This window comes from Andrena cerasifolii, chromosome 4 (assembly GCF_050908995.1).
Source record: "Andrena cerasifolii isolate SP2316 chromosome 4, iyAndCera1_principal, whole genome shotgun sequence".
Classification (NCBI taxonomy): Eukaryota; Metazoa; Arthropoda; class Insecta; order Hymenoptera; family Andrenidae; genus Andrena; species Andrena cerasifolii.
Window position 1 is genome coordinate 10,099,720 of NC_135121.1, and position 22,299 is coordinate 10,122,018.

Genomic DNA, 22,299 nt, shown 5'->3' on the forward strand with positions numbered 1-22,299 from the left:
AAAAAAATTTCCTATTGTACATCGATGGCTTACAATTAGTGCTTACAATTACAATGCACAAAATTGGGCTTTGTAACAGGAGAACATGATGTCGAAAGAGGTGGCACTAAGTAACGTCTTCGGAGAGAGAATCGAGGATGCCTTCGAAGCTGAAATTCAGAATACCTCCTTTCGCTTCATGTTCTCCTGATACCTGGGCCAAAATCTGGCAAAAATTTTCAGAATGCACAAAATTGGGCTTTGTACTAGGAGAACATGATGTCGAAAGAGGTGGCACTAAGTAACGTCTTCGGAGAGAGAATCGAGGATGCCTTCGAAGCTGAAATTTAGTATACCTCTTTCCACTTCATGTTCTCCTGATACCTGGGCTAAAATCTGGCAAAAATTTTCAGAATGCACAAAATTGGGCTTTGTAACAGGAGAACATGATGTCGAAAGAGGTGGCACTAAGTAACGTCTTCGGAGAGAGAATCGAGGATGCCTTCGAAGCTGAAATTCAGAATACCTCCTTTCGCTTCATGTTCTCCTGATACCTGGGCCAAAATCTGGCAAAAATTTTCAGAATGCACAAAATTGGGCTTTGTACTAGGAGAACATGATGTCGAAGGAGGTGGCACTAAGTAACGTCTTCGGAGAGAGAATCGAGGATGCCTTCGAAGCTGAAATTTAGTATACCTCTTTCCACTTCATGTTCTCCTGATACCTGCGCTAAAATCTGGCAAAAATTTTCAGAATGCACAAAATTGGGCTTTGTAACAGGAGAACATGATGTCGAAAGAGGTGGCACTAAGTAATGTCTTCGGAGAGAGAATCGAGGATGCCTTCGAAGCTGAAATTCAGAATACCTCCTTTCGCTTCATGTTCTCCTGATACCTGGGCCAAAATCTGGCAAAAATTTTCAGAATGCACAAAATTGGGCTTTGTAACAGGAGAACATGATGTCGAAAGAGGTGGCACTAAGTAACGTCTTCGGAGAGAGAATCGAGGATGCCTTCGAAGCTGAAATTCAGAATACCTCCTTTCGCTTCATGTTCTCCTGATACCTGGGCCAAAATCTGGCAAAAATTTTCAGAATGCACAAAATTGGGCTTTGTACTAGGAGAACATGATGTCGAAAGAGGTGGCACTAAGTAACGTCTTCGGAGAGAGAATCGAGGATGCCTTCGAAGCTGAAATTTAGTATACCTCTTTCCACTTCATGTTCTCCTGATACCTGCGCTAAAATCTGGCAAAAATTTTCAGAATGCACAAAATTGGGCTTTGTAACAGGAGAACATGATGTCGAAAGAGGTGGCACTAAGTAATGTCTTCGGAGAGAGAATCGAGGATACCTTCGAAGCTGAAATTCAGAATACCTCCTTTCGCTTCATGTTCTCCTGATACCTGGGCCAAAATCTGGCGAAAATTTTCAGAATGCACAAAATTGGGCTTTGTAACAGGAGAACATGCCGTCGAAAGAGGTGGCAAAAATAGAAAATCAGGTTTTTGCTGAATTTCTCCTATACTAGGGGATGAAAATTTTTGAAAAAAATCAGAGGCATTTATGTTATCAGTGCACATATTAGAGAATTTTTTCAGATTTTTAAATTGAAAAACCAAGCTGTGAAAAATAAAAAACTACGAAAAAATGCTGAAAAATGCCGATTGTGTATCGAAGCAGGCTTGGCACTATAATTATATTTTTATTGTAAGTACGTATGATTGTTACTATTGTCCTGAATTTTTTTCAGATTTTTCAATTAGTTGCGCCGCAGTTAAAAAAATTAAAAACCGATTTTTTCGTAGTTTTTTATTTTTCACAGCTTGGTTTTTCAATTTAATAATCTGAAACAATTCTCTAATATGTGCCCCGATAACAGAAATGCCTCTGATTTTTTTCAAAATTTTTCATCCCCTAGTATAGGAGAAATTCGGCAAAAACCTGATTTTCTATTTTTGCCACCTCTTTCGACGGCATGTTCTCCTGTTACAAAGCCCAATTTTGTGCATTCTGAAAATTTTCACCAGATTTTGGCCAATATATCAGGAGAACATGAAGTGGAAAGAGGTATACTAAATTTCAGCTTCGAAGGCATCCTCGATTCTGTCTCCGAAGACGTTACTTAGTGCCACCTCTTTTGACATCATGTTCTCCTGTTACAAAGCTCAATTTTGTGCATTCTGAAAATTTTCACGAGATTTTGGCCAATATATCAGGAGAACATGAAGTGGAAAGAGGTATACTAAATTTCAGAACAGTCACTGTCTCGAAACATCTGCGCCACTTCTCGCTCTTTGATTTGCTCTCCGGAGACGTTACTTAGTGCCACCTCTTTCGACATCATGTTCTCCTAGTATAAAGCCCAATTTTGTGCATTCTGAAAATTTTTGCCAGATTTTGGCCCAGGTATCAGGAGAACATGAAGCGAAAGGAGGTATTCTGAATTTCAGCTTCGAAGGCATCCACGATTCTCTCTCCGAAGACGTTACTTAGTGCCACCTCTTTCGACATCATGTTCTCCTAGTATAAAGCCCAATTTTGTGCATTCTGAAAATTTTTGCCAGATTTTGGCCCAGGTATCAGGAGAACATGAAGCGAAAGGAGGTATTCTGAATTTCAGCTTCGAAGGCATCCACGATTCTCTCTCCGAAGACGTTACTTAGTGCCACCTCTTTCGACATCATGTTCTCCTGTTACAAAGCCCAATTTTGTGCATTCTGAAAATTTTCGCCAGATTTTGGCCCAGGTATTAGGAGAACATGAAGCAAAAGGAGGTATTCTGAATTTCAGCTTCGAAGGCATCCTCGATTCTCTCTCCGAAGACGTTACTTAGTGCCACCTCTTTCGACATCATGTTCTCCTGTTACAAAGCCCAATTTTGTGCATTCTGAAAATTTTTGCCAGATTTTGGCCCAGGTATCAGGAGAACATGAAGCGAAAAGAGGTATTCTGAATTTCAGCTTCGAAGGCATCCTCGATTCTCTCTCCGAAGACGTTACTTAGTGCCACCTCTTTCGACATCATGTTCTCCTGTTACAAAGCCCAATTTTGTGCATTCTTAAAATTTTCGCCAGATTTTGGCCAATATATCAGGAGAACATGAAGTGGAAAGAGGTATACTAAACGGTATAGCCGGTTAAGATGGTCAAATGTACCCTTGAACCGAATTCGACTCACGATGAATCATTCGAAAGCTTATTAAAAAAGAAACATTTGTGGCTATTTTCAACTTCGTATCTCCACCCGGAGGGTAGTAAAGGGCAAAAATAAGAAATCAGGTTTTTGCCGAATTTCTCCTATACTAGGGGATGAAAATTTTTGAAAAAAATCAGAGGCATTTATGTTATCAGGGCACATATTAGAGAATTGTTTCAGATTTTTAAATTGAAAAACCAAGCTGTGAAAAATAAAAAACTACGAAAAAATGCTGAAAAATGCCGATTGTGTATCGAAGCAGGCTTGGCACTATAATTATATTTTTATTGTAAGTACGTATGATTGTTACTATTGTCCTGAATTTTTTTCAGATTTTTCAATTAGTTGCGCCGCAGTTAAAAAAATTAAAAACCGATTTTTTCGTAGTTTTTTATTTTTCACAGCTTGGTTTTTCAATTTAAAAATCTGAAACAATTCTCTAATATGTGCCCCGATAACAGAAATGCCTCTGATTTTTTTCAAAATTTTTCATCCCCTAGTATAGGAGAAATTCGGCAAAAACCTGATTTTCCATTTTTGCCACCTCTTTCGACGGCATGTTCTCCTGTTACAAAGCCCAATTTTGTGCATTCTGAAAATTTTCACCAGATTTTGGCCCAGGTATCAGGAGAACATGAAGTGGAAAGAGGTATACTAAATTTCAGCTTCGAAGGCATCCTCGATTCTCTCTCCGAAGACGTTACTTAGTGCCACCTCTTTTGACATCATGTTCTCCTAGTATAAAGCCCAATTTTGTGCATTCTGAAAATTTTTGCCAGATTTTGGCCCAGGTATCAGGAGAACATGAAGCGAAAGGAGGTATTCTGAATTTCAGCTTCGAAGGCATCCTCGATTCTCTCTCCGAAGACGTTACTTAGTGCCACCTCTTTCGACATCATGTTCTCCTAGTATAAAGCCCAATTTTGTGCATTCTGAAAATTTTTGCCAGATTTTGGCCCAGGTATCAGGAGAACATGAAGCGAAAAGAGGTATTCTGAATTTCAGCTTCGAAGGCATCCTCGATTCTCTCTCCGAAGACGTTACTTAGTGCCACCTCTTTCGACATCATGTTCTCCTGTTACAAAGCCCAATTTTGTGCATTCTGAAAATTTTTGCCAGATTTTGGCCCAGGTATCAGGAGAACATGAAGCGAAAGGAGGTATTCTGAATTTCAGCTTCGAAGGCATCCACGATTCTCTCTCCGAAGACGTTACTTAGTGCCACCTCTTTCGACATCATGTTCTCCTGTTACAAAGCCCAATTTTGTGCATTCTGAAAATTTTTGCCAGATTTTGGCCCAGGTATCAGGAGAACATGAAGCGAAAGGAGGTATTCTGAATTTCAGCTTCGAAGGCATCCTCGATTCTCTCTCCGAAGACGTTACTTAGTGCCACCTCTTTCGACATCATGTTCTCCTAGTATAAAGCCCAATTTTGTGCATTCTGAAAATTTTTGCCAGATTTTGGCCCAGGTATCAGGAGAACATGAAGCGAAAAGAGGTATTCTGAATTTCAGCTTCGAAGGCATCCTCGATTCTCTCTCCGAAGACGTTACTTAGTGCCACCTCTTTCGACATCATGTTCTCCTGTTACAAAGCCCAATTTTGTGCATTCTGAAAATTTTTGCCAGATTTTGGCCCAGGTATCAGGAGAACATGAAGCGAAAGGAGGTATTCTGAATTTCAGCTTCGAAGGCATCCACGATTCTCTCTCCGAAGACGTTACTTAGTGCCACCTCTTTCGACATCATGTTCTCCTGTTACAAAGCCCAATTTTGTGCATTCTGAAAATTTTTGCCAGATTTTGGCCCAGGTATCAGGAGAACATGAAGCGAAAGGAGGTATTCTGAATTTCAGCTTCGAAGGCATCCTCGATTCTCTCTCCGAAGACGTTACTTAGTGCCACCTCTTTCGACATCATGTTCTCCTAGTATAAAGCCCAATTTTGTGCATTCTGAAAATTTTTGCCAGATTTTGGCCCAGGTATCAGGAGAACATGAAGCGAAAAGAGGTATTCTGAATTTCAGCTTCGAAGGCATCCTCGATTCTCTCTCCGAAGACGTTACTTAGTGCCACCTCTTTCGACATCATGTTCTCCTGTTACAAAGCCCAATTTTGTGCATTCTGAAAATTTTTGCCAGATTTTGGCCCAGGTATCAGGAGAACATGAAGCGAAAGGAGGTATTCTGAATTTCAGCTTCGAAGGCATCCACGATTCTCTCTCCGAAGACGTTACTTAGTGCCACCTCTTTCGACATCATGTTCTCCTGTTACAAAGCCCAATTTTGTGCATTCTGAAAATTTTCACGAGATTTTGGCCAATATATCAGGAGAACATGAAGCGAAAAGAGGTATACTGAATTTCAGCTTCGAAGGCATCCTCGATTCTCTCTCCGAAGACGTTACTTAGTGCCACCTCTTTCGACATCATGTTCTCCTGTTACAAAGCCCAATTTTGTGCATTCTTAAAATTTTCGCCAGATTTTGGCCAATATATCAGGAGAACATGAAGTGGAAAGAGGTATACTAAATTTCAGAACAGTCACTGTCTCGAAACATCTGCGCCACTTCTCGCTCTTTGATTTGCTCTCCGGAGACGTTACTTTGTGCCATCTCTTTGGACGGCATGTTCTCCTGTTACAAAGCCCAATTTTGTGCATTCTGAAAATTTTCGCCAGATTTTGGCCAATATATCAGGAGAACATGAAATGGAAAGAGGTATATTAAATTTCAGCTTCAAAGGCAAGCGGCATCCTCTACTAGTCTAGTAGATTAGTAAAGGATGCCGGATGCTGAAGACGATCTTAAGCTGGGTTTACATTAGTCCTGTCGCTGGATCCAGTGAGTGGTTTGACTGGAAATCAACTCGATGGGCGGTATTTTCAGTCGCTACTTATTCTTAAGCAAATGCTTAAGCATGCAGCATCCTCTATTAACCTAGTAGCTAGTAAAGGATGCCGAAGTACACTTTCGATCCAGTCGAAACCTGCTGGAGTGACAGCACTAGAGCACTAAAGAGGTGGGTATGCGCATCCGCCATATTGAGTCCTCTAGAGAGGGAGAAGCTTATTGAGTACCCGCCTTTGTGGGTATGGTCAGATTCACTTTATAAACAAAATATGCGTTGTTGATATTGATGCATAGTAGCACGACACATTATCAGAGTATTTTATTACTTTTAAGTTTATATTTAGTTTATAAAGCGAATTTGACAATACTCAAAAAGGCGGATACTCAATAATCTTCTGTTTCCAGAGGACCCAATATGGCGGATGCGCATACTCACCTTTTTAGTGCTCTAGTACGGACGATCTATATGCCTATCTATCTCTCAACTATGTAATCGTTGGTAATCGTTTGCGGACTATACGTGTTTATAGATGTTTCAATGGTTGACAGCTATCAATCGCACATAGGTTGGTAGTGAGTCACGGCATTGGCAGCGCAACTAGGTGAACACCACTCACCTCTCGACAGGTGACTAACAGCCTAGGCATTACTGCTACTTCTCTTTCTGCCCCAACTTTTGTTATCATTTATTGCGCACGCACTTACCCGTAGCTAAAAGCGGTTCATGCCTCTTGTGACTTTCCCTTTAGACCAATACCTAATCAAGCACTCGCTTTTTTGGCCTCCAAGTCTTGTGCTGGTCCACCACAGATATCGCACACCATCACCTACCCCTTTGTTCAGATGTCCAGGTATTTTTTGTAAGTGCCCCTTTCTTTTGTTTTGCATTAAGTTGTGCAACTTCCGGAGACCATCGGGTAGGACGCATTATACGCGCTGTTATTGTTACAGCGACATACCCAGCATGGCGTCTAGCTCTGTCAGCCAGGAGGACTTTGACAATGACTTCGAGCTGACTTCCAGGAGGTCCAGGATCAGGAATGCTCGAGCACGCGTTGGCCTACCCAGAACAGGAGATGCCTCTTCCATAAACTTTCAAAGTACGCGAACGATAAGTCAGCCGCCGCTCCTTCGATTTCAGTCCAACGATAATCTTAAACGCCGAACGACGTTGCTTGCAGGGAACAGACCTAATACGGAGGAGTTGCAAGGAGTATGCGACGCAAGTTCCAACAATGTGCTTCCACCAGAGCACGAGAATCAGCAGACCAAACCAATAATGAGAAAACAGGATAAACGGGTAACCGGCCGGTAAGCGAATCAGGCATTGCCGCTTAAGTAAAACTTTCACTTAGCTGAGGCTTTGATGACTTCGAATATACCCTACTGATAAACAGATGCAGCGTATAGTTCCCATACTCTGTTAACGCATTGCGGATCTGGTTCTAGTGTCATATCCTGTTTGCACAGGTCAACGCACATAAACAAGGGGAAGCAGCAGCGTGATAGACGGAAACTTAGGGAAAAAAGGCGAAGTACAGGAGTAGTGCATTTGCCTTCAACGGAGGTTTGTCACTGTTTCCAGTCACATTAAGGTCCCGAAATCTGAATGGCTCTTCGCGGCACTTTCACGGTTCTTTTAAAACAACTGACCTTCCTTACGTTAGCGCTTGTTGGATATAAACTTAATTATCTTTCTACCCCGCATGACGAACTTAACAACCTCTCTTTGTACTTACACGCGTCGCAGAGGATCCTTTGAGAAAAGACCATTTCCTTCGGTTTGCGAGAAAGTTTGCCTTCGAATGCATCCTCGATATTCTCGAACTTCGTCCGAAATGCCTTGCGCGAATGTGCCCCTAGAGAGTAACGTATTAGAATATCGCAACACACGGAATGTCTAACAAGTAGAATGTGCACTTAGAAACGCTTCCCGTCGCTAACGATAAAACGTTCGATCGCGAGTGTTTACGGATACTGGTAAAAAAAAAAACAAGTTTTCTGTGCAAACCCGGTGTTGTTACTCCGCAATGTAATTTCGTTAGCTACTTAATTCTGCAGAGTACAGGAGATAGTACAGGAGAAGACGAAGAAGAGCTTAGTGGCACTTGTCTTGAAACTAAACACAACACACATCACAATGAGTTCCTTGATCATGAGCTCATAGAAGTAAGTCTGTGTGATTTACTGTTTTTCTCTATTCAGCTAATTATTGTGCAACATGGCCGAAAAGCCGATCGCCCCTGTAACTGAAAAAATATATATAAATATATGTGTATGTGGAACTGCTCGTGTTTCAGGAACGGATAGCAAAAATGTTTACACAAAGGCGAAACAAAAGGTATAAAACACTGCACTATAATATATTACGGTAGTGAACTTATACATTCCTATGTATATATACATATATACACACACACGTATGTGTATATTTATGTATGTATATGTATAGAGCTTTAGTAAAATTTTAGTAGTTACTTGTAATAAACTGCTACTGCTTTTTAGGCATTACCGTACTTCCTACAGGTCATGTATAAATAGGCACAGTTGGTAAGTGCTACTGCACGTGACAGAAGTACAATTAGGCACGACCTGTACGAAGGACGGTAGAGCTAGTAGATTCTTTTAAATACGAGCCTGCGTATTGTAACGAGTACGTAAGTCCTTTACACACCATTCTTAAAATACAGTGATCGATACTAACCGATAAGAGTCGTGATTTGTTGTTCGATAGTATTAATTAATCGTCCCACGCTCACGCCGAAGCGCAAAGCGATTGATTCGAAATGGATCGTGGACGTCGTCCGAACATTAGGATCCGTTTACATTAAGGGTCGTGCCTAATATTACGTTATAGGCAGTCCGGGCCGGCGTGGCGACACACCTTCACTAATATATCAAAACTGTCGATTTAATTGTAGCCATTCCGACTTGGAAGCAGATGACGAGGAGTTCGATTCTCTCAACCAGTCCGACAGCGTGAATCAGTCGGATCACGGCAATCACGAGCCGCAGACATCTGTGAACGCCGCTGATAAAACGACGCTGCGTACGCCGCCCGTTGCCAATCCGCAAGAGGTGATTTCTCCATAGAATTCGTTCGCTTATTCGCTAAAATCTAAGAAGAATAATACCCGCACTTGGAGTATGACCGCCGTCGTTGAATTTGCAGCTGATAGACCGAGCGCAGAAGGAGAACAATAGGCTAGTGTCGCTGCTCGTCGCTCGGGACCACAAGATCATAGAGCTCGAGGCCCGACTCCTTCAGCAGCAGCACGAAATGTCCATAGAGCGGGACCGGTTACGGAAGGAGAACACCGCGCTCCGCTTACTGGTCGACATGGCCAGCAGATAATTCTCCTCCTCGCGGTACAGCCCGACGTCGATCTTACGATCGGCTCTAGAAGCTACTTGCTCGGGTGGTTAAGGGAGCTACGTATTACCAATAGTTTACATTTAATCGTGAATTTACTTGTTAAATAATAGCCGAACGGGATAGCGATGCAACTTTTAAAAGATTGAAGAAAAAAAAAAATGAAATCTGATTAATCGTATCGATAAGCCACACTGCAAGAGAATCAGGGTAAGTTTGTGCAGTAATAATCACAAGAGTCCGCTCGATTCCTGGGTATCATGTTTTTACAACAAGCAATAGATCGTTACGAGTGTAAACGTAATTTATCCGCTTCATCTAATAGACGCTTCAGTTATATGGAATTCCATTACGTAGCCGGGGCTGGAGAAAGACAACAAATACATATATACGTATTGTTTTGCGTCTTCGTGTACTGCTGGTATCTAATCTCGCGTGATGAGTTGAGGGCAAATATGTCTGATTTTCTTCTTCTTTTTCTTTGCGACGCGATGTAACAGCGTAATCGTAGAAGAGAGGGTGCTCCAATTTGTTATGTCATTATTATTAGACGAGCGCGAACGAAAATGGTAAATATTGGCAAATATATGCTTGTCGGCCATTTGTAAACCTTCTAAGCACGTCGTCTGCGTAGTGTCTCCGATTCGCAGATTGAACCGCTGTCGTCTGTTTTATACTCTAATCATAAACCTATCGGTATAGCTCTTCTGTGTAAATCGTTTTTTTTTTTTATCCGTAGAGCACGAAATTAGGCGCGACTCGTGCAGATTGTGTAAATAAGAGGGCACAAAACGAGCGATTCCGGTCACAGTGCATTTAATTTGACTGACAAGCAGAGGCCACGATCTGAGTAAGCGTAGTCTTCTGGGTGGAATTGGACGTGAAATGTAGAGGCGGAGTTTATCAACGATTCTTAGATTAGTGGTCGTTAATATTCGTGACCATTTTGTAGAAAGAACGGTTAACTATTAGCGACCAATATTCTGGGAGTTACCGACACCTCCCACCCACCCTTACATTCTTATCCCGTTTGATCCAAGAGGAGACGTTCAATCCAAGTTATCGTCTGAACTTGCGAGAAGATCGATCGTCAATCTTTTGCCCCTGCTTTTGGTCAAGAGAATAGAAAGAAACGTAACGAAGTGGCTCGCCAAGAGGAGAAAGCATGGATCTCAGCGTGACCCCTGAACTACTACCCAGTAGTTCTACCACATTGCAACCTAATGTTTACTTATAGCGACGCGTATACACGTACATATATAATTAGAAAGCGGGAGACTGAGAGTGCGAGTACATTGTGCATATGTGAGCGAGCGGAGTAAAGAGAGAAAGTGAACGGAAGATCGAATTTGTATTTACGCGCTTGATCGCGTGCACAATCAATTATATTTTTATTCGTCGGTGTAAGGTCGACTACTGAGCCGCGTTTGGAAGAAGGGGAACCACGGAAACGCGCGTCTGCTTGTCACTTGACCGTACGATAGCATTTCGCAGTCGCCAGCTTTGACGAACCTGTTTTCAGATGTATCGTTTGAAATTCTTCTCGGGGTCGATAGAAGAGATTGCTCGGTCTAAGAAGGGTTCACGCCGATTCCATCACGGGAAATTTGGAAACTTTATTATATTCGAAATTCGATATTTTCTGTCTAAATAAACATTCTCTTAATAATCGTATCTTTTATGGCTACAAACATCTGCCCGCTACGCAACGCATTCCTCCTCCTGCACATGTTAAAATTTATGCGATTCGCCCCGTTACTGGAAAGAAGAGCCACGAATTATCACGAACGGAAAGCATTACTTTCTAGAGCAGAGAAACAAAAAAATAAACGCGCAAAGTAATCCACCGCAAGCGTGCGATTTACATTTTTATTCATAAAATAACTAAATAAATTTTGATATGATACAATACTTATCCTCGCGAACGCACATTCCACGTGTTACATTTAAACTGTACATTTAAACAACGAAAAGAAATCGACAGGGTCCGATCGTAAGGGAGCGTTCTCCAACGGATCGGTCAGCTTTGTGCACGTCACCCGTCGTACCAAGTGCGCGCCACTGCTTTATACGCTGCTCGCAAACCTTAACATGTGCATACAGAGACGCGAGGAGAGACATCGGCAATAAACGGGCACGTTGATCTCCGATAAATCACTTGGTGATCCAGAGGCAGCGCGAACTGGACGGAGCAGCCTCTCGGAAACGCGTAGTAATACATCATCGTCTTAGGAACATATTCAACTGCGCTAGGTTGCACCAGAAGCACTCGCAATGATGCCCCGGAGCTCCCCAGGTCTTCTAACCGCGCAACCGAACGATATACAGCATTCGCTGTTTGCCGAATTCCAAGGCTCTGCTTTGCCAGTCCGGGCGCAGTGTCATACGAAACAGCTTATCGCCGCCGCGACTATTTATCGCAGGTCCACGTACATTTCATTGCCAAACTTCTCCCGCGATCCCATGAACGTAACATATACACATCAAGTACATTTTCACGACGCAACAGGTACTAGGCTGGTGGCTGTCCGCCTGTCCATTACACTTTTTTACATCTATGGTGTCGATCGGTGTCTCTTTTATTCTCTGCGAGGCTTCCTCGCCGATCGCCTGTATCCACTGCGACATTGCATATATTATATATATATATATATAATATGTATATATTTACAACACTATTCGCTACACTTTTTACAGGGTTCTACGAAGCGTCACGACGCCCAGGCTTGGAGGATTACAAACGTTACACGGGCGCGAATTCGCGATCTCCCGCTAGCATTTCTACACAGAAGGCGACGTCTCTTTGATATGTACCGTTTTTTTTTATTTTCTTATCATTCTTCCTCGAGAGAATTAGAGAACTTGAAGGAACTTGCTCTGTCTCCTACACGCTGCACAGCGCACCGTGCAACTTCGTCTCACTATTTCGCGCGCAACAGGTCTCCTCTTTCTCTCGCTACCCTCTATCCTCTCTCTCTTGTCGAGCTTTTTTTTTATTGTCAACAGTTGAGTCTCTCTATATATAACGTAGAAAGGCATACATCGGTTATTAAGCGATTTCGTTTCTCTCTCTTTTTTTTCTTCTTTCTTTTGAACAGCTGCTCGGTTTGATTAACAGCGGCGATTGTCGGTGTCGTAACAGCTTTTATACTCGCACGTGCTACATTTTCCCATCAACGTGCCGCGCAGGGGCCGTTGGCTCGAGGTATTCATGTCCCGACGATCCAAGCGGACGTTTCGATTTCTTTCTCGTTTACCATTGCCTGCGATCGACTTCCGTTCGTGCGAATTAACGAGGATGACTCGTCGGTTAAAATAAAACTGTTTGCAAGTTAGATGCGCGCGCGTGTCGAGAACGATCGGGAAGCCGCATTGTAACGCGCTCGAGCTGGATACGCCGCATAAAGCCGGGGAGCTAAGCCACGTTATGCGAAGCTATGTTTTAACGTAGCTCTTGGTGGAAACGGTTCCATAAAAATGTATTCAAGCTAATGTTTTTAAAACGTAGCATAGCATCGCATAGCGTAGCATAGCTTCCCGGTGGATTGCCGCTTAACGCGCGGACGGCTCGACGGAATCGCGTCGGAACTGGCCGAAAAGCCGGGAGGAGAAAATCTCCCTTCGCGCGACGCGACTCACTCGACCCGGCTGTACGCAAGATTCAAACGATTCGCGAGGTACACGGCGAGCGAAGAAAGTCTCTCCCACGCGATCCGCTCTGAACTTGAGCGCCTGGCCACGTGGTAAGCAACGCGAGTGGAGTACATTCGTTCAGCAGTCATTTTATAGCTATTTACATTGTCAGTTTAGCATTGCAATAGATGTTCTGTAAAAACCATCCGAAGTGTATCGTTAAAGGCAAATAAAACTCGTCGAGATAACTCGCTGCGAAGTTAGAATTTCTTCTGCCCATCCACGTTTGCGGGACGCGTGACCAAACAACTCAACGAGGCGTCGGAATAGCGAGTTATTCGAGTCACTGGCGTATACCCTAAACACAGCGCGACTCTTCCGTCGCGTGTAATTCTCGCGCGCGTTCCAATGCCTCAAGGCCGATGGTGGATAATGAAATTTGGTCGTCGCATCGAACTTCACCCGAAGCCTGAAACTCTCGTCGAATTGGAACTAAAAATCCGTGTGTTTGGCATCATCTTATTCGTCTAAAATCGTACATATACATATAGAATATATCTTGTCCCTCGAGTTGTCGCCGTTACGTACAATCTAAATTATTAATTGGCGTGTGGGGGGGCGGGGGGCATGAACTCTCTCCCTTTCGCACTATATCTCTTTCACACCTTACATCAATATAATCATATTACATCCCAACAAACGACTAGATCACGATGGTTGGATCTCAACCAGATCCTTAAATGCTACGGAGCGCTCGTGGTTAAGCTAGATTCCAGTTAACGATATATTATTTTATCAAATATAAACCACCTCGCTATCGAAATAACTGTAATTATACGAATACAGGATACAAATAGGCAAAGGGGTAGGGGCGGGGAAAAAAACGCAAAACATAGTGTAATTACTCCGTCCCGATTGACGTTCGACTCTTCGCCATCTTTACCGATGGCAAACTGGCTCTGCGACGTACGCGCCCGGGTGCAGTTGTCCCTCCGACCCCGCGAACATTCATCTCGACTCGTAAGATTTCCCGACCGCGAACCCGGCGGCGCGCCTCCATCGAGCGATTAAAAAGAAATATACACGTCTAAAAGCGAAACGAACGGGAGAGGGGAGAACAAATACTTAAAAAATCGTCTTCGTAAATACAATGAACACTGACTTTTCCACAAAACGAAAGAACAAAAAAAAAGAAAGAAAGAAAGATACGCGACTCGTAAGATCAAACGAAAAGATATTCTCGCTAAGCCTATGCAAAAGAGAAATCTAGCGAATTCTGCTTCTTTTCCCGCGACGGTCGTGCGTGTCGTCGTCGGGCATTTTTGTACCAATTCCCACCGGAACACTGCCGCGTAAGTACACCTTTTACCACGGACTGCACCGAGCTCTCTACCCGCAGGTTGCGCCGCTCGAACGTCTCCTTCCTTCTCTCGCTCCCCGAAATAAATAATTCGCGACGCGGGGCTCCCGTCACCGGCTGGCGAGGTGCGACTGACTCTAAGCGCCGACCGGGACACCAGAGTAGTTCCCGACCTTCGCGAGGAAGGACGCCTCGCGCCCGTTCCCTTCCTCGCCCGTGGAGCTTCCCCGCCGGTCAACGAGGAGCCGTCGTGTCACCGCCCACTCGACAATAAGTTATCCGTTGAATAGAAATAAACTGTCTGTGTAAAATCAGCCTTTCCCGTTTCAGGGGGCGATCGCCAAGGCACGTGTTTAGCAAGGTAGTCCGTGTTCTTCGCGGCGGGGGCCAGGAAGAACGGACTCGCGCGGATATACAGGATATGTGTAGAGTTTCGTTTCGAGGCGTCCGCGACGCCCCTGGATCGTTGGCTATTATTCTGGCGGGAACCCGCAGGTCCGCCGTGTCCGCGGCTCGGCCCTCAGACGCTGCAGCCGGACGTCACCTCCTCGCTGTTCTGCTGGTGCGACCAGCGGCACTGGTGGCAGCTCTTCGGCTCCTCGGGGGCAGGGGCCACGCCCCCGGACGCCCTCAGGCCCTGCTCCAACTCCAGCAGCTGGCCCATGAAGTTCAGGTTCGGGCTGATGATCGGCCGCGCGTTCTTCACCAGCTTGTACGCCTCCACCATCGACAGGCCCTTGTGCCGCATGATGTACGCGATCGCGATCGTCGCGCTGCGAGACACCCCCGCTTGGCAGTGCACCAGCACGCTGCTTCCGGCTTTTCGGGCTTCCTCTGAAATTATAGAAAGTCACTTGTCAACATGCGCTCGCTACTCGGAGTATCGAAAGTCCGCGCGGATTTTTATAGCTTCGTTTGCTAGACGGGACAAGTGGAAGCGCCCTATATTCGATCAGACGCGCGTCGGGAGTTCGATTTTTCGAGCTACGGACGTTGCAAGAGTTCCCATCGCGGTGGAGGTCTTCTTCTTCGTCTTCCTTAATAGTAAAGAGGAACGCTGAATTCGTTCGAGAGGATACCGAGTTGCGAATTGGGAGCAGCAGTGTTGAAATGCAGAGACGATAGCGTTAGAGGAGCAACCGGAGGTTTGTTCCAACTGAAGACGCTCGGAGTGCGTGGGTTAAAGTGAAACCCAGAGGTGTCAGGGATGAGGGTCATCGACGTGTCTCGGGGTCTACGTCATCCGGAATTTCTAGGAGGTGATTTATGAGTGCGAGCGAGCGGGCCCAACGGTGCCACCCATCCGGCCCCGTGCAACTCGCTCGGATGACGCGAGAGATCGCGTTGTAAACGGTCAAACAAACCAGTCGCGTAACCCAAACAGGCGATTCGGTTACGTAACATGGGGGACGCTATCCGTATCGCCAATGAGTCACGGCGACGCGCGCCCGTATATACTCTGTTAACGTACCGCACACGTATGTATGTATGTTCTACGAAACTGAACGGACGTGCTGAAGAGGGCATTCGGGCCTCTGGCAAGTGGATGCGCACCAGACGGTACGATTTTACTTCGTAGTTTGCAAGATGCTCGACGAGGCTGCTTCTTTAATTTTTGGAGAGTTCCGTGGGGAAGTAACAACGGAGTTCCGAAAATGGGTGGTCCCAGCTGGGGGACTAAAGGGTCGAGGGTTGAAAAGCAGCACCCTTCCCGTGCGTTTCGAATGCAACTGCTAATGGAGGCTGTGCGCCGTGACATTTTGAAGAATGTTCCCTCTCGAGCCGCCAGGGTGTCGAGTAATCGCCAATAAATGACCGAATGCAGATAAGAGGCGCGACGAATGCTATCTGACTGCGCATGGGGGGTCGCCTAATCGAAGTAGCGTAGGTAAGCGTTAGTCGAGCCAACGTGCAGGGGGTAGTGCATCGGCCCCTAAGCCCCAACACCCGTGGCAGACCAGTGGCGCGTCGTGCGTGCGAGAATTACGCGTGTAGACACTCGCGAGAGCTGGCATCTGCTATGAGTCACGGCTGACGAATGGCCAGACAGAGACGGAGAAAGTGAAACGAGAGTTACAACGTATCGCGGAGGGGGATACCAGATATCGAGAGAAGATAGGCGAAAGGGGGTTGGAAGAGCGTTGGGTAGATAGGACGAGGGAGGGAAGTGAAAAATGGAGCATTGATTAGACGTGCATTGAGATGTGAATGAAGAATCGGAGAGGAGAAGAGCGGAAGAGTCGAAGAGTAAATGAGTAAAGGAGTAATAGTGTAAAATATTTTAAGAGTAGAAAAGTTGAAGAGTAAAAGAGTAATAGTGTAAAAGATTTGAAGAGTAGAAGAGTAAAAGAGTAATAGTGTAAACGATTTGAAGAGTAATAGAGTAGAAGAGTAATAGGGTAGAAGAGTAATAGAGTAGAAGAGTAAAAGAGTAGAAGAGTAGAAGAGTAGAAGAGTAAAAGAGTAATAGAGTAGAAGAGTAATAGAGTAGAAGAGTAAAAGAGTAATAGAGTAGAAGAGTAATAGAGTAGAAGAGTAATAGAGTAGAAAAGTAATAGAGTAGAAGAGTAATAGAGTAGAAGAGTAAAAGAGTAGAAGAGTAGAAGAGTAAAAGAGTAATAGAGTAGAAGAGTAATAGAGTAGAAGAGTAAAAGAGTAATAGAGTAGAAGAGTAAAAGAGTAACATTGTAGAAGAGTTGAAGAGTAATAGCGTAGAAGAGTAAAAGAGTAAAATTGTAGAAGATTTGAAGAGTAATAGAGTAGAAGAGTAAAAGAGTAAGAAATGTAAGGGAAAAAGGTGAGACTGGAAGGGCAGAGAGCAAAATGGAAAAACGGAGTGAGGAAGGAGCAAGCGAGCGTTACAAAGAGAAAGCGAGAGGGATTGCGCAGAGCTATATTTCGGTAACAGAAGGCACATGTGTGCACAATGACAAAAAGCCGCGACACCTGTCGCGATCCCGAAAACGATACCCCGTTCGAGGAAATCGGTCGTACTTGTTGCCCGGCGCTGTCTGTTTTCTCCCCTAAAGTCCCGTTCCATGGAAGGTTAAAATTAAAGCGGGAGATTCATGTTCTCGGAACGGACAGAACAACGATGCAGCGGTCGGCTGCGCACTTGCACGCAACGAGCATTAGCGAGGCGACTTGAACCGTTTCAGTGTCACGAAGCTAAAACTTTGTGCTAAAAACTTTCGCCAATCTGATACCCCTTCCCCGCGGTGGAAAAGCGGTTAAAGCTGGACCACCCTCGACATCCATCTAGCCAACAACCCTCCGTCAAAACGTTCACCAACGACTTTCCCATGCTAATGCTCGACCTGCCCCGGGCTACTTCGCTGAAGAACCATCGATAGGACGTTTCGACGGACGTTTACCCAACGCCGATTAGACGTCCAGCGAGACTCCAGCTTAAACTTTATGCTAGGCTCCTGGAGCCAGCGTGGAACCTTGAAGGGTCGAAGTGAGCCTGGCTTTGTTCTCGTCCAACAGGAGACACGTCTTAACGGTCAACGTACCACGGTGCCCTTCATTTCACGCAACAGTCCCTACGGTGTCGGACGGTTGGCCAGGTACAGCATTCCACCAGTTGCACATTCGGGTAGGGCTCCTCCCCGATACACGCTGCGCGGTGTGCACGCTTCAACGTGCACGCACGCACACGGGGGCACAAAGACGTTTCGTCTCGCGTTACGAACACACGTTTCCGCGGCGAGGGGGAGGCACAGTGTGCAATAAACACACGAGGGGCGGCGAGGAGAAGGCCGAGAGGACACAGGCGCACTGGGGCACCCGTATGAAGGGGATCCACGGGTGTGCGGTGCGCGCAGTGTGTGCACTCGGTCTTTCTCTCGCTCGCGCACGCGTGACTCATGGCTTCATGAATGGAAGCCTTTCGTCTTCTAGGCTCGAGCGCGCGAGCGCACGCACGCGGTGAATGGTCCACCGGAAACGGCTGGTTACACCCTGTTTCCGTTACACCAAACTGCGTCGTCGCGCGCAACGCCGCCGACGAAGGAAAAAAGGAGCGAGCGTTGCGTCGACGGGCGTCATCCAGAGGATCCGTTGCGCGCACCATCTGGGAGAGCCGTGTTCTTTGAACCCTGTTAATCCGTTGCCACTGGCGAGCAATTTTCGCGAGAATGCTGCTAATAATACGACCGTATTGCACCAGATATCCGAGCGGCGCGAGCTGCTGGGCCGATGGAACAGATGGAGATACGAGCGGCCCAAAACGAAGTCTATGTCACAGTGGAGAATCCCTTAAAATAGATCGGCCGGAGAGCCAATCGTTCTCTTTCAGGTTCGCCTCTCTTTATACGGAAGAATCCAGCCTGGCAGTAAGGTAGAAGGTTTAACCGTCAACGCGTGACAAAGGATCGAGTCCTTGGTTCCCATGAGGGGAAATAAAGGGCGCCTTAAATTCGGACCGTTAGGAAGTTTCTGCACCCCATTTCCTACAGACCCTAGAGTGTGAGACGTCTCTACATCCACCGTGCCCGATTCCCAATCGAAAGCTGCGTATTCCTCTATCTACGAAGGAAATGTAACGGCAGCTACAAAAGGCAATGACGATCATTGCCCGAGGACACACCCATTCAGTCGAAAGGGTTACTCATCGACAGAGGCCAAACATATCCTCTCGCTTCTCAGCTCTCACGGTTGAATTAAACGAATGTCGTCCGGTAACCTCCTGACACTTTACACCGTCAATGCAATTAGACCAATTTACCCCAGCCGGCTGTGTGCCGGTGTATTTTCGTTGAATCACGCGCAACAGGTTTGAAACCATCAATGAATCGACCGTGCGCGCTGGCTCGTCCAATGTCACCGGCGCATTATCACGCGTTTCCATTCGTTAACTATCCTCCTTCGGACGTTTTCGTCGTCGTCCGACCGTCGGCTATCTAATTCACCGCAGTTAGGACAATTGCAATCGCTCGAGGTAACTGAGTTCTCCTTATCTATCCTCCTTTCGCGCAAAGTAGATATACAACTAGGGCGGCTGTAGGGAAAAAGCCAGGCGTCCACCTCGAAAGTTGTATACCGCAGGGAATGTCGAGAGAGCAGCCTTCCCGACCGTCCCAGACCTCGTCCCAGAGTAGCTCGAGAAATCTATTCGCAAGCGAGAGCCGCTCGAAGAATTTCTACGGCACGAGCACCGTACCGTTACTCGTCAAGTCCGCTCGCAAGAATTTCCTGCGCGGAGAGAGAAGAGCGCCGATGGCGAGCCCACTCACCGATGAAGTCGAAGGCTTCCTCGAAGTACTGCTTGAGGTTTTGGTGACCGGAGTCCGAGGCGGGTATCTGCTTGTAGATGATGCCCCTCTCCTCGTGGTAGCCGGGTAGCTGGGAGGTGACGTTCAGGACCCTGGTGGCGCCTAGCGCACGGAGAAGTTGCAGATCGGCCGCGTCCCGGCCGTTGCCGAGGTACAAGAAGGGCAGGACGCGGGATGCTGGGTGACTATCGATATCAGCGGGCTGGGGAGTCGGTGGCCCGGAGAGGCTCAGCACTGGACAACCCGGTCCTGGACTGGGGCAACCGCTCACCGTTGACGGACCGGCTCCGCTCGCCGGCAGGAGCGTGTCCTCGCAAAGCTCCCTGTGCCGCCTGTGGAACTCTTTGTGCCCACCTAGAAAAGAAACAGGGAAGCACGGCTCCGTTAGTGCGGCTCGGCAAGTCTCGGTTTCACGAGCTGGAAATTCGGTTAGCCGCTTAAAGGTAGGCTCTCGCTACGCTTCGCCTCGACGCAACTTCTTCTCGCACTCACAGGCTCGCGTCACCTCGGTTTTGCCGTACCTGAAGTTATCTGAGCTTGCCTTGGTTCAAGTGTTTACTACGTTCGAGTAGCTTGAAATTCGGACCGAGCCGATACTCGGTTTCCGAGCCGATACTCGGTTTCCGAGCCGATACTCGGTTTCCGAGCCGCTCGGTTTTTACGTGTACTCGGCTCGCTTTTTTTCGAGTACTCGAACAGCTCTAGGTGGCACTGCATCCACTCGCGCTGCGCCTCTCTACCTCAAACTATTCTCGAGAAAGAATCCGCGACTCGGAGTCGAGCCAAGGCGAGGCACAGTGCGAGTCAAATTGTCAAGCTACATCAGAGAAGCATAGGGATAATAAAATGAGCCGAGGCGAGGCGTAGTGAGAGCCTGCCTTAACGAGGCCGGTTTCAGCCGATCGTGGGAACCGCTGGCGCGAAGTATCAAATTCCCGTAAAAATCTCGGGCACCCTGTATCGCGCAGGTGGCGTCGTAGCCTCCGTTTTTTTTCCCCGGCAAACTCGGGGTGGCGGGAATTCGGCCAGGGAGATTGGACTTGGGTTTAAGTGGGCCACTTTTCTGATTTAAGTCACCTGTGACGAACGCAGTGTTCCGAAGCTCGTGGTCGATAACCGATGACCAACATGGCGGTCAACCATGTTAACGGTGTTCCACGCGATCCCGCTGTTTGCTTTACCCTACTTCCGCGAAGGATATTCGCGGGAACTCTCTTCTGTTTGCGCGATCCTGCAAATCTCGAGAGGCGAAGGATCTCTCCGAACGGCAAATAGAAGCGAGTCGCGGTAACAGAACATTCCGTTCTCTTCCCGTGTGCCCCGCGGGAACACAATGCAACGATTCACTCCCCCACCGGGAGGGATCGTAGCCTGGAATTGTGTGCACAGCGATTTCTCGAGAAGCGACGAGCTAATAAACCTCTCTCGCCGTACTTCCGCGTGCTGCGCCTCTGAACTCTAAACCAGTACCAGTCGCCGTTAGCGATGGGCAACGAGACAGGACGGGCGATGGCTTTTCAACGAATTTAGCGCGTCCTTAAGTCCCCCACAAGAATCTAGAATCCTGCAGTGACGATGACATGTCTCTCGGGGTTGTTCTCGAAGCCCTATCCGAGCTGACGGAGTCTTCAAAGTCTTCCGGTCTTAAGAATCGCGCTTGAACAAACGAGATACGTAGGGTAAAGGGCCCAGTTACTGACACCTAAACAATTACTGTCATCTTAAGCTATTTTACTTAAAATAACGAATAAATGAACTATAGTGTATAATCTGTAGTATAGATTATAGGTTGAATTACATAATTATTTTTTGCATGACTTTACAAGGTTTATTTATTCGTTAGTTTAAGTAAAATAGCTTAAGGTGACAGTAATTGGTTAGGTGTCGGTAATTGGGTCCTTTACCCTGTATAAAGGAACTGTAAGCGGTATTCAAATAACGCGCCGCCTTCTGATTGCGCGGACCCATGTGAACGCTTCTCGCCGAAGAACGCGTCGTAGTCGAGAAGAGAAGAGAGTACCTTGAGCGTTGAACGTGTGCAGACGTTTTAGTTTCTAAGTCGTAATAATACCAGTTTATTTTAGTTCCATTTATCTCAAGTATTATTTCCTTTTGTGCAAAAATTCAGCTTATATTAAGTAAACTTATACAACTAAAGAGACTATCGTTAATAAACCCCATCTTACAGAACCAATGGACATACACGCGAGTCCAACGTCTCGACTAATTACAAAGCACTCGTAGAAGATCATAGTATTCATCTCCTGTCCCTAAACGTCAACATCTCAGTCATCGAAACATTATACGATCGTAAAGGGTGCGCTATGTTCCAGGAAACTTTCCATCAGCACAGGGTTCGCGATGTCCTGCTAGATATACCCACCGAGCGACGGGGGAATCCTCGTTACGCTCGTCTGGGAAACGGGAAAAGCAGCGCGCAGGTAGAAGCGAGACGGGAAACGAGGAACCCGCGAATACACGGCCGGGATAAAAATAAAGGAGCGCCAACGGCCAGGGGGAGGCGGCGAGGGGCCGAGGAAGAAATGTGGGCTAAAAGTGTCTTCCTCTCCTGACCTGCAGCTCGTGAGGCCTGGCCTGGCTCAACGATGAGTCACACTTTTCGCCCCCTGCCGT

General features: G+C 46.3%; 2 protein-coding genes across 7 annotated transcripts in view; one reads left to right on the top strand and one right to left on the bottom strand.

The window, feature by feature from the left end:
* Positions 1-6,476: 6,476 nt before the first annotated feature.
* Positions 6,477-11,563, top strand: LOC143367657 (uncharacterized). 4 transcript variants are annotated; one of them, XM_076809721.1, is made up of 10 exons: positions 6,477-6,650; positions 6,813-6,883; positions 6,975-7,123; positions 7,205-7,334; positions 7,473-7,590; positions 8,085-8,192; positions 8,324-8,364; positions 8,529-8,573; positions 8,945-9,101; positions 9,196-11,563. In XM_076809721.1, the coding sequence occupies exons 2-10, from the start codon at positions 6,867-6,869 to the stop codon at positions 9,376-9,378; spliced, it is 948 nt and encodes a 315-aa protein (XP_076665836.1). In that variant the 5' UTR covers positions 6,477-6,650; positions 6,813-6,866; the 3' UTR covers positions 9,379-11,563. The 4 variants fall into 4 exon arrangements, with proteins under 4 accessions (XP_076665836.1, XP_076665835.1, XP_076665837.1 ...); XM_076809720.1 differs by having other exon boundaries at positions 6,478-6,650; positions 6,773-6,883; XM_076809722.1 differs by having other exon boundaries at positions 6,481-6,650; positions 6,773-6,883; positions 7,494-7,590.
* LOC143367650 (dual specificity protein phosphatase 10) overlaps positions 6,975-22,299 on the bottom strand; it is a 74,845-nt gene continuing 59,520 nt past the window's right edge. For all 3 annotated transcript variants that reach the window (XM_076809697.1, XM_076809698.1, XM_076809699.1), the window contains 2 exons: positions 19,627-20,019; positions 6,975-15,223 (listed from right to left, as the gene is read on the bottom strand). In XM_076809697.1, the coding sequence (XP_076665812.1) occupies positions 14,910-15,223; positions 19,627-20,019 (707 nt within the window). In that variant the 3' untranslated portion in view covers positions 6,975-14,909. The remainder of the gene's footprint in view (positions 15,224-19,626; positions 20,020-22,299) is intronic.

Bases quoted from the DNA above. Each gene is read 5' to 3' on its own strand.
- LOC143367657 (XM_076809721.1), top strand. The intron at 7,591-8,084 runs GTTTGTCACTGT...TTAATTCTGCAG, and splicing joins TGCATTTGCCTTCAACGGAG to AGTACAGGAGATAGTACAGG. The intron at 9,102-9,195 runs GTGATTTCTCCA...TTGAATTTGCAG, and splicing joins CCGTTGCCAATCCGCAAGAG to CTGATAGACCGAGCGCAGAA.